Below are 12239 nucleotides of genomic sequence, written 5' to 3'. Positions count from 1 at the left end.
GTCTCGAACTCCTCCCGTTTAAGTGGTACAATCGTATTTGTGGTTCGGTTCCTGTGACAGTGTAATTCATCAAAGAAAATGTGTGTGACAGCCACCTTGCTTGAAGTCATCGTCCAATTTTAAACTTGGAATAAACAAAAAAACAAAAGAGATTCAAAGTGGTAGTCTTCACTACATATGACAGACAATTGTGTCTGCTTGTTGTGGTAGATGTTGATGAAAAGTCCTTTCAGCTCAATGAAAAGGTTAGACATGTGGTAAGAAATGCCCTTTGTCTTTGTTAGCCTCTATTTTTTCTTTTTGACATTACTTGGGATACAACATTTACTCTATCAGCATATGAAAATGATAAATTTTAAGCAGAAGCTGAATAAAAAGACTGCTGCTTTTACTGCAAGTAGGTGTAGACAGCATTAGGTAGATATACAGTAGTCACACATCAATTAATATACTGTACCAATATATAGATGGTATCTGGGGGTTGATAACCTTAATATAGTGACTTAAAGCAACTGCTTTCTTGTAGGGAGTTAGACGACAAGATTGATACCACTCTCATGTCTGTCCACTAATTATTAAGCTACAGCCAGCAGCCAGCTAGCTTAGCTTAGCATGAAGACTGGAAACAGGAGGACACAGCTAACCAGCCAGCTGCTTGATGTAGCTTAATATTTAGCGGACAGACATGAGAGTGGTATCAATCTTCTCGTTTAACTCTCTACTACAAGATAGATGCCAATCTCATATCTGTCCGCTAAATGTTAAGCTACAGCCAGCAGCTGGCTAGCTTAACTTAGCATGGAGACTGGAAAACAGGAGGACGCAGCTAGCTTGCGTGGGTCTGTTTGAACCTTGCCAATTTTACACTGCTTTTGAACAAATGAGATGTATGTTAATTAATGAGTCTCAGAAGTGCTACAAAGCACATTTTGTCCCCTGTTGCCTGACAGAACCAGGCTAGCTGTGTGTAGCCTTTATGCTAAGCTATGTCATGCAAAGCTAACTGGCTACTGACTGTAGCTTCATATTTAGCTGACAGACGTATCAATCGTAGCACAAAGGTCATGTACAAAATTCTTTGCTTTGAGGGACTTTAAAGGTGGGATGAAAATATTTCAATTTTTTGTCCTTCTTCTTCAAATTATCGATATTAACGAGTCTTAAATATCGGAGTATTTGATTTGGTTAATTTCGCCTGGTTCCACATACAGATTTAAATTGCACAAAACTGTTTATTGCATATGTGACCCTAATCTGCTCGAGGCCGTGAGAACTCCATATTCCAAACTTTCAGGGTATTTTTCCTTCCATGGTTAAGGTACAGAGGTTGACAAATTGACGTTGTTATAGACTTGAGTTTTTCCCCTGTGGTCTGTTGGGGAGAGAGAAGACGCCAAGGATGAGTGGTTAAAGAGTGTAAGATGTTGGACGGGTGGGGGTGTTTGTTCAGTTGTTTCTCTGAGAACTTTTTCTAATTGCTCCTGTTGGCTCGACGCTGACACCCGGCCACCTCCGTCATGGCCTGGAAGTGAATTCCACAGAATTCCAGTGGTGCTGCTGGCTGTGTTTGTTTGGCTTTTATGGGGAGACAGGACATCAAGGATGTAATCAGATAGGCTACTGCTACTCTGTCCTCTCTCTCTCTCTCTTTCTCTCTCTCTCTCTCTCTCTCTCTCTCTCTCTTTCTCTCTCTCCCTCCCTTTAACTTGTCCTCATAGTCTCTCTGTCAATCTCTCTCTCTCTGAGTCACTAAATTATGGAGAATTATCCAATTTAGCTAATTTGAGCCATCAGATGATTGGATGTTGTTTGTTGTTTTGGCGCTGGGTTTGTTTCCTCTTCCCAGTTGTAAATGATGCATAGCAAAAGCTAACTTGCATTTTCCAGCACGAACTTCCCAAGATCCGGTTAAATCCTGCATATTTGATAGTGTTACATTGTATGTCTAAAATAAATAAAGTCCAACAAGACAAACACATGAACTGCTAGTTGTTTCAACTGACAGATGTGACCCTCAACAGTAAATAAATCATTCCTCTTTACCAAGATAGCGTTTGTTGTCATAGTCACACCAGTTTAGAGTAAAAGCTAGTTGTAAAGGCTCTCTGTAATGACGACAGAGGCCACCACTTTTTTTCCCATTTAGTTAAAGCTCTCTCCTCTGATCACACACATTCTCCGATATGATGGGATTTGTGCATGTTTGTTGTGTTATCCCTGAGTGTGTGTGTCATTGTCTTTTGTGTGTCCCCAGTGAGTTTGTGTCTTGGCTGATGGAAATCGGCGAGACAGGCAACCCAGAGGAAGGGGTTCACTTGGGTCAAGCTTTGGTGGAGAACGGCATCATCCACCATGGTTGGTTCTCACACTTTTCCCCTTTCGTTTCTCTCACTCAGACCTGCTTTATCGTCGCTTGCTGTTCCATACCTAAAACCAAATCTACCGCAGTCTAATTTACTTTGTGCTGCACCGTGTAGAGCACGCCATTGCCTGAGCTAACCTCTAGCCATGTCCAATGAATGTTCCTCATTCAAGAAGCAGAGTTTCACAATGCTTTGCCTCCCTGGCTTGAGCCCTCAGTGTAGATGCAGCTGTCTTATTTATGTTTTAGCAGGTGTCCCATTTAAACACTCCCTTGACACAATGTTTAGGTAAGGGATTATGATTATTAATCTCTTCTTGCTGTAATGTTTGTGCCGTGTTTGCTCAGTGGCTGTTCTGTGGCTTTGTGTAACAAGTGTATTTAGTGCATGAGGCTGAAGCTGGCTAATGCTTTGCATTCACACTAAATGGTGCATACTGCTCTGCATGTAGTTTTTCCTCAAAAGAGTAGGGCCCCAAGCCAAGTTGTATCTTAAATCACTCGGGGTTTGCTTTATTGCTTCCTCACAGAGAAATGAGATTGGGCTTTAGCGCTGGTCCTGACAGAGAGGAATAACTCCGAGCCCCTCTGAGCTGTCTCACAGTGCCATTACAAGTCCCCATGTGAAAAACGATAGAATATCTTTTCATAAAACCCTTTAATGGAACCCGCACGGCTTCAGCCAAGAATAGAGCCAACTGTTATTACTGTTAGGAGGGTCCTCGACGAGTCCCCTAAAGCAAGAGGAACAGGGAGCTCTGAGCAGATGTGTTATCTGTGACCACTCTGTATGTGGTTTGAGTCTTCCTCTTGTCTGGAAAGCTTGCTTCACCATGCAGCGCTGCTTGGCTTGAATATGCTTTTCAACTTCTCTACTTTCAAACTTGAAGCAAAAGGAATAATGCTCCCTGAGGGTTTGAGAGTTTTCACTGTTTTTTTTTCTTATTCTGGCACTGCTCCTTTCAGAAACCTCATGTTTTGAATTGCATTTTTAGTCACAGACAAATACCAGTTCAAACCTGAGCCTGTACTGTACCGCTTTCGCTTCGACGACGGCACCTACCATCCACGGAGTGACATGCATGATGTCATATCTAAGGTAACAGTAGAGTCTAATTTAATATAAATCACATTTACTGCTCCTATCAATGACATTATGAAAATCTTCTCTCTTGTTTTCCTCAGGGTGTTCGGCTCTTCTGTCGTCTTCACAGCCTCTTCACTCCGGTGATCAGGTAGGCGGCCATTTTCCTTTGCACTCCATTGCAGCCCAGCCAGGTGCGGCTCCAGTAGCATAGCATCTGGCTCTTCCTCCTAAACATAGCTCCGCCACAAACCCACCAGAGTGGAGGAGAGAAATATCACGGTGAACTATGAGCTCATTGTTTTTGAAGAGGAGCTGACTTAGGAGGAGTTGGCACAGATGTTGATGGAGTGCGGCAGGGCCTGTGGGTGATTGAGCTTGGCAGGTTTTATCTGCCTGGTCTCCAAACACAGATGTGCTGGAGAAGATAGAGTCTATCAGATGTTACAAGTAGTTTGGGCACATGTGGGACACGCAGATAAAGCACTGGCATTGTCATGAATCTCTCTTGGTGCTTATGAGCAGTTCATTTTCAGCGTTTAATAGCCTGTTGGAAAATGTTGGTATGTAAACAATGTGACAAGTCACAGGGAACAGGTCTTATTCTCGACCTTGGAAATAGTTGTTGTAGTTGTAAGCAATCCTAGCTTTATTTTCTGGAGCTTTTTATCAGCACAAATGTTCATTCTTTACCAGCCGTACCCACAAATTCATTGTTTACCTTGTAAATAGTAGTTTGACACAACAGTCTCCACCCAAGGTGTCCTTGCTAGCTTTTCTAAAGCTTTCAACCCCCACGCCTTAACTTAAAGCCGACATGGATGAGAAGACCTAAAGATGCTATGTATGATATTCAAACAGCTACTTAGCTTTCATATCAACAGATCTATTCTGTGACGAAGGCCATGTGGCAGCATTGACAGCTTTAGAAAAAGATAGGAGGCATCAAGATACAGCTGCTGATCCTGCATTTTCTGGAGCTTTGAGCCATATGACATGCTCTTCAGCAGCATGAAAGTATGTTCCAGACTGAGGTTAGGCCTTAACTGTAACCCCTAAAGTCCACCAGGCGTGTAACGGCTGTGTTTCAGAAGCAGGTCTCCGCTCTGCTCTGCTTTGTGGAGAATATGCACCGTGTCTGTTTCTGACAGACGACGCATCAATCTGCACAGAGCAGAGCGAGTGAGACAGGAAGTCAGACACTGGAATGGGATAGTGAAGCTGGTACATTTTCAAAATAAAATACCCCGTGCAGACTCCCAATCACACATCAACAATAAAAGCAGTTAAAACAGACAAAAATGAAACCATTTAGCCTACTTACCCATGGTAGAAGCACAAATATCAAGGAAAAGACAAAATCAGCAAAATCTGAGAATCGTAAATATCACAAATATTGTGATTGTTTTGTCAAAGGATATTACCAGTTTTCGACATTTTCTGCTCCTTTCATGTGTGTCTACATTGCGTTTGGGTCGCATGGCTCAGTCCTGTCATCACAGCTACAATTCTGTTAATACAATAGGAAACAATAGACAGGTCTTACACATTTCTGACCGACAGCATATTGATCCTGTGCTCCGAAAGGCCTGACACACAGTCGCACGACTGGAGACCAACACTGATTCCAATTCTTTAACATGCAACACGATGCAAAACAGACATTTCCAAGTGTAAACATGTGAAACGCCCAGATGCCCAAGAAGTCAAAGTCACATAAACCAAATGCAGAACAGGTGTTTTTTGAGCAATTTTAGTACATGTGATGAAAATCCATTTGTCCTACAAGGTTATAAGTGGAGCAACCTTATTTAGTGGCAGTAATTTGCTGCCATGCTTTGGTTTTCAGCATTATTTTTTGAAATTCCATTCGATCAATACGCATGTGATGTGCAGACTGCTAACGTGTTTCACCGCACGCACCTCATCAAGGTTGCCTGTTTATGCTGCATTTCAAATGGCCCGATGAAAGCTTTAATATCACACCAATAAAACTGTGCCATAGCCGGAGGGGCACCCTGATCCTGAATGGATTCCAGCATAGAAGCGTCTCTCTGTTTCTATTTGATCCAGCTACTAAAAAGCCTAAAGGGTGATTTTGTGTGTGTGTGTGTCAGCATTCAGTCCGTTGGCGTTTGTATTGAGGCCAAACCTCTTTACGTAAAAACTCTTGTTGGTGTACAAGAGTTGTTATCTGCATATCTGTGCAGTGTGTTCTCAATGAGGGCCGAGTACAATGCATCACAGGGCCTGGGAATGCCAGAGTTTAATTGGAGCAACCAGCCACTGCCTAATTAGGTATAATTTCCTGGCAGAGCGAGAGCGATTAAGCAAAAGGGGGGGGTGTACACTATGTAACCTCCACACAGCCTCTGTTCCCCCTCACACCCCTGATATCCCCAGAAGAAAGCTGTGAATCAATCCACTCCAGGGGATCTGATTGTGCAGTTTGAAATGTCCACTATAGGCTAATGCTGTGTGCACACGGTTTAATAATGCAGTGAGAAGAATTTTACAATGGCTGCAAACCCGCAGAATGCAGTGATCTCATAAATGATCTTCATACAGATTGGAAAAACTGGCACTTCAGTTCAGCGTCTGAAATATTGACAAGTTTTCCTCATTATACAGAACAGTCCCCCAGAGACTCAATATTTATGGATGTAGGTGTAGAATTTTCAGAATATCCAACAATGAGGCTGACTGCACTAATTCATCAGGCCTGAAGCAGCTGATTCACGCTTGAACCTTCAGCATCGTGTGCATAATATATTCTAAAGAATGCTTTATGTAACATTAGCTGTCATCATCCGTTTACCCTCAACAAAAGTCAGGGCAAACTTTCCTCTTTGGACAGCGAGCTTAAAAACTACCTCTCTGACCTTTTCCTCTGTTACTCCTCAAACTGCTGTTTCCTCATGCCGGACATATGGCTACCCACTGGACAGCTGTTTACCCCCTATTTTTCACTCTGACAGCCTCACTGTGCACCAGCCGCTGTAGCACCAGCCTCCCTGCCTCTAGCATCCCATTCAGGGGAAAAACAGGGTTCCTCTTGCCTATTCTTGTCCAAGTGGTTTTTGCATGGCAAGGGCAGGGCAACGTGCCTCACCGGCTAATACCAACACAAGGGTCCTCATCAGAGACAAACACAGGCTGTCAAATACGGTTACGCAACAGAATTTTCCATTGTGGAGGAAACAGGGCAGCATTCGGCCTCTCACGCTTCACATTCTGAAGAGCTCCAGACAGCTGAGATTGGACTTAACTTGGCCCACATGTCATGTTTGACTTGTCTGAACTGTGTGTGTATGTGTGTGTGTGTGGTTGCGTGTGTGTCTGAGTGCTTGCATGTGGTGGAAATGGTGGAGTGGTGTAAGTCACGGTGGTTCTGGACTTTCCCGGCCTGCAGCTCGCCCCCTGCACATCCCCGGGGAGGCCCCTGTGTTCATGGGAAAATCACGGCTCCATTTCAGGCGGCATTCTCGGGGCCTGTGTGGCTGTAACACTGAGAACAGCAACACTGGCCTGACATGGGGCACCCCAGTGCCAAACACTGCAGGGGCTGTATCCAACCATGCTCGGAGGAATGCTGTTTTGCTGTCACCAACTGTCAGAAAGTCACCTAGATTTATGACGCAACTGCCAGTGCTTGAAAAGTGGCCACGCCTTGCTGACAGTGGGAGTTATTAGTCCTCTTTTAGACATTACGCTTAAATAGACCAAGCAATTACTGCTCTGCATGTTCACCATCTGGATTTAATACAGTTAAAGTGAATCACAGAGTTGAATAGTAATATGGCAAAGTTTAAAGGTGGAATTTCTAATCCTTCTCATGACGTTTTCTGCTACTTTGCCCATATAGGGATAAGGACTATCATTTGCGGACTTACAAGTCAGTGGTGATGGCCAACAAGCTGATCGACTGGCTTATTGCACAGGTAAGCCCTAAAACGGATGAAGTTGTACGATAACAATGTGATCATGTAGTCTTAAAATTAATGATTCAAGATAAATGAAAAAAGTTACAATATTAGCTTTTTTTACATGTATTGACAGTTTTTCCTGAGACTGTAACTCGAAGCACATCAGTTCTATTCTTATATATGTCGTTTTGCGGGTCACTTCAAATGTGCGACAGAGGAAAGGAACCGAGACAACAAAGTGTTTCTTGCCATCAGACTTGAGGCTCTCGGCGGAGCCAAAAGGAAACGAAGAAAGAAAAAGCAGAATTGATTCGACAGCTGAGCTTTATTGACTTTGACAGGAAGCTTTGAGGCTGACAGATTGATAGTCCTGTTCGGGATGACAACAAAGAAATGAAATGTATATGGCGACCACCGCAGTATCAATGGCAGACATCACATGTTTGTGTATGAATTTAATGTGCGTGCATGTGTGTGTTGTAGTCCACATGAATGTGTTTGACCCAGGCCAGCTGTCACTCTATGCTGTCTGGACATGATTTTGACTGTGTTTAAGATGAAGCATGGAGTGGCTCTGCTGGCCTCCGGGCTTTTGGATGCAGGGATAAAGGGGGGAGGTGTGAGTGTGACATTTCTCTAAACACACAATGGCCTTTGTTCTTTTTCTCTCTCTTTCATTTTCTCTCATCCTCTTTCACTTTTGTTCCCTTCCCCTCATTTACTCCATCCTCTTTTATTTCCTGAATTTTATCTCCTTCCTCCACTCTTTCTCTTTTTCGTGTCTTCTGGTGCAGGGGGACTGCAGAACCAGGGAGGAAGCGCTGATCCTGGGGGTGGAGCTGTGTGACAATGGCTTCATGCATCACGGTACGGCACTTTTTCATTGCTGAGGATTTCAACAGGCCAAAAAAAAAAAAAAAAAGTTCAGATCCTGCTGTTCACAAACCGTGGAATCCTCTCCATCTCTCCATTGACTAAATGAGAATTGAATACTTTGGAGAAACCGCACATAGGGCGCCTGGCATTTAGCATCCTGTTTTAGAACACAACCACTCTTGTTCTCTTTCCATTTCTACTTATAATCCCTCTGACACGCTGCAGGAATAGAACTTTTTTCCAATCCAGAGAATGAATTTGTATGTCTTCATGTGTATGTGCGGTTAGGCCTATGACTGCATTCATGCATACTATCATTAACTTCACGCATACTTGTGTGCATATGACTTAAGTAACCAAGTGATGGGTGCATGCATGGCTTGCTTTAGCTGCGAGACGTTGGCAGATGACACATGGATGTTTGTCATCTTAAGTGCACGATGTTCAGTAGCCATGGTGACAGTTTGTTTACACGAGTCAGACTTGTTTTTAACTCTGCGCTTCCCCGGTGCCAAAGTCCACATCATACACACTACTGCGTGAGTCACGGCGTGTCTCCTCGTACCTCCATGATGTAACTGCTCCAAACTACCCACAGTTGAAGCCTCACACTACAAATTACCAGCATCTATGGAACATAGCAATCCCAGCCATCAGACTTCCTCTCACTTCCACAGCCTTTGGGGTAATTTTACCAGTCATGCCAGTAAGTTATTTGGCCCGGCGATGTAGCTATTAAAACTATTGGCGCTGTATCTGATCTTGAGGGGGATGAAGTGAGGGAATGTTAGAAGGAAACTCTGTTTTTCCCCTCAAGGCTATTTTTGCATTTCAAAACTGAAGTCTTGGTGAAAGCATTATGTTGCTGTGGAGACTGGGTTCATTCACAAGTGATATCTTGTCACGGGAGTGGGGTCCCTCTTTCTCTCACAGTTTGTATTTAGGGATACATGGTGTTTAAGTGCTTGGGCATGCTCCATTTGACATGTGGCTGATAATGATTAACCCTCTCTGCTTAATGCAAAATGCTTGATTGCTAATTTTAATATGTTCTGCTTGTGCACAGCACCAGAGACCAATAAGTGGAAAGAGTTTCACATTATTCTCGCCGTGTCCAAAAAAGAATGAACGCCGGGGAGTTTTCAATTAACCATCAGTCTGGGTTATTGAAGGAGAACATGCTTTAATTTCCTGCAGTTGTCTTATTGAAGCTTGCATGTTTTAGCCCATTTACCACATTTCACTTGTTCTTATTTTCTGTGTTATACAAAGTCTAATACATTGACTGCATTTCCAAATGCAAGAATCTAAAACTGTATTATGCTTTTGAAAATTGTCAGCATTCAGATAGGCTGTTTTGGGAGCTGAAGCTTTCACATACATCTATTTGCCAAAAATCTGAATATTCAAGTGTCATCTCAGCTGTTTTTATGTTTGTCTGGCATTTATTCATCCATGACTTTGTTTTCACCTCCTTCAGTGCTGGAAAAGAGTGAATTCAAGGACGAGCCCTTGCTGTTCCGTTTCTTTGCTGATGAGGAGATGGAGGGTTCCAACACCAAACACAAACCTATGAAACACGACCTGAAAATAGTCGAGAACGTCATCTCCAAGTCTCTCCTGGTGAGCGCTCACTTACAGTACTCCTGCAGTAGGTGGCTTGTTGATTGATTAGCCTTCAGTGTGTTTAATATGCTGCGACTTTGCTGTAATGTACCCACAACTCGGAACAAACCGGAGGTGCAGTAAATCATCAGGGAGCACACAGCGATGAGAAGGAAGTCACAACACTGCAAAAGTTCATTTTATGCCTCAGTAAGCATTCTTTTCAGAGGAGTGAGCAAATACTAACATGGCTGCTGGCTGCCTGTACCGGTATCTGCTTCTGTGGTTCTGTTTTGGTCGACTGGTTTGGGATTTGGGTGACGGAAGATTTTTTTTTTCAGGTAAGGCCCAGTGATGGAGGCTATGGCTTTACCCTGGAGGAGAGGAACAGGGTCCCCATCATCAAATCTGTAGAGAAGGGCTCCCCGGCTGAGGTGAGAATGCACACATGCATACAGTGCATGTACAGTAGATACACACATGTACTTTTTCTTTTGCATTTTGAATCACTATTACACATAATGGATGCAACGAGGACAGAGGAAATCTCTATTAGCTCTCATTCAGCAGAACAGGGTTATATAAAATAAGATGGCACCAAAACTGAAGTGGTTGCTTCTCGAAGTTACCCTGCAAAGCCACGATGCTTTATAGCAGATGAGCGTCAGTCAGCAGAAGCCTTTTGTTGTTAAAATGTGGTTCGATCGCCAGCCATAGAAAATATAAATCTCTCTTTTCTAAACTGAACCTGCTATGTGGTGAGGGACATTTAGACTAACATTAGAGGCATTTTCATGCAGAAAAAGCGCATTAAAGGGCGCCATATTTCTGAGGTCTCCTTTGGTGTTTTGCTTTGATCTGCTAGATGAAAATGGGACAGAGGAGTTTGAAGGCAAATGTGATCAATCTGAGCGCACGACCCGTAATTCCCTCCAGCCCTGAAGTAGCTCTGAATGCGCCTGGAAGGTCTGGATCGCATAGAGACTGGCGTTGTGTGTATTTGCTTTTAAATATTCAGTCTGGGACAATGAAATCCACAACGGGATCCAGCTGTATGCTCTGAGATAAAAGTTGTCCCATATTGTCTCCTATGACTGTGAGCGTGTGCGCTTTTCTTTGTGACATATAGAAATCCTGAGGGAATAGTGGTGTTTTCATACGAGAAATGCTGAAGCTAAAAATGACATTCCATTGTTTTTCTGTATAACATTAAAACCTGATGCTTGACTCAACACTTTTCATCTATTCTGTTATGATCTATTGTTAGATGGCTGGCCTGGAGGTGGGGAAAAAGTTGTTTGCCATAAACGGAGACCTGGTGTTCCTCAGGCCTTTCTCTGAAGTCGAAGTTCTCCTCAGGCAGTGTTTCAACAGCAAGGGACCCCTCAGGGTGCTGGTTAGCACCAAACCGAGAGAGTGAGTCTAAGATATGCACATGCACTAAAGTGCCCTGTCCTTCATCTTGAACAGCTTTACTATTTTCCCCTCCTCTTGTCCCCAGGACGGTAAAGATCCCAGACTCGGCTGATGGCTTGGGTTTCCAGATTCGTGGCTTCGGCCCTTCTGTGGTCCATGCTGTTGGGAGAGGTAAGAGATCACCGCCTTCACCACTTGAGCTGTCTGGCCTCATCAGAAAAATTCCTCCCGACACCTTTTTGTTATTGCAGCGCAGCTGGTGAGCAGCTGCCACACCAGTCTTTTGGGGTACACATGACTTGGCTTCAAGAGGCCAATTTCCCCCACTCATGCTCTCCATGTGGCTCTCCGTGTGGCTCAACTGGTTGGTTAATGGTGCTGCCAAAACTGAGAATTATCCAGTTATCAGTCACTTTCCACACAGCAGCAATTCCCATGTACCCGTTCAGTCCGTCCCTCAGATGGAGAGGCACTTTTTTCATCGCTCTTTTTTGCCTGCACACACAGCATGTTTAGCAGCATCGCTATCAGGGCCGGCACAAGACAGGGCCCAATCAGAAAACAATCCACGGCCTTGTCTGGCTGTTCTCAGGGGGATTGAGTCTTGTTTTTTACTTAAAGCAATCTAAGTGGGCTCGCAGGGTAGAAATGTGCTGAGTATGTGTGTGGTTGTGTGTGTGTGTGTGTGTGTGTGTGTGTGTGTGTGTGTGTGTGTGTGTGTGTGTGTGTGTGTGCGGGCCTGATGATGTGGTTGCCTGGGAACCTGCCGTGTGTTTAAGTAGATGCTCTGATCCCCCGAGTCAAAGCTGATGATGTGGGAGGTGTCTGATCCCGTGGACTGTCGTAACAGCTGCTGGTGCCTGATGTCAATAGCGACAGGTAATACCAGTAACAGGCAGAGACACAGAGAGAGAGAGAGACAGGAAGAGGTGAGACAGACAGTTTCATTTAGGTGGAAATTCACAGCGTT

At 43.9% G+C, this 12239-nt stretch overlaps 1 protein-coding gene across 1 annotated transcript in view; it reads left to right on the top strand.

Annotated features, from left to right (window-relative positions):
* The window catches only part of prex2 (phosphatidylinositol-3,4,5-trisphosphate-dependent Rac exchange factor 2), an 85017-nt gene that overhangs the window by 30215 nt on the left and 42563 nt on the right, over positions 1-12239 (top strand). The window contains exons 11-19 of the mRNA XM_070986205.1: positions 2255-2355; positions 3358-3461; positions 3548-3597; positions 7312-7387; positions 8167-8239; positions 9729-9871; positions 10195-10287; positions 11121-11269; positions 11355-11440. Of these exons, the coding sequence (XP_070842306.1) occupies positions 2255-2355; positions 3358-3461; positions 3548-3597; positions 7312-7387; positions 8167-8239; positions 9729-9871; positions 10195-10287; positions 11121-11269; positions 11355-11440 (875 nt within the window). The remainder of the gene's footprint in view (positions 1-2254; positions 2356-3357; positions 3462-3547; positions 3598-7311; positions 7388-8166; positions 8240-9728; positions 9872-10194; positions 10288-11120; positions 11270-11354; positions 11441-12239) is intronic.

The sequence above is a fragment of the Chaetodon trifascialis genome, chromosome 18 (genome assembly GCF_039877785.1).
Source record: "Chaetodon trifascialis isolate fChaTrf1 chromosome 18, fChaTrf1.hap1, whole genome shotgun sequence".
Lineage (NCBI taxonomy): Eukaryota > Metazoa > Chordata > Actinopteri > Chaetodontiformes > Chaetodontidae > Chaetodon > Chaetodon trifascialis.
The sequence above is the reverse complement of the archived record's forward strand: the minus strand, read 5'-3'. Positions and strand labels throughout refer to the sequence as shown.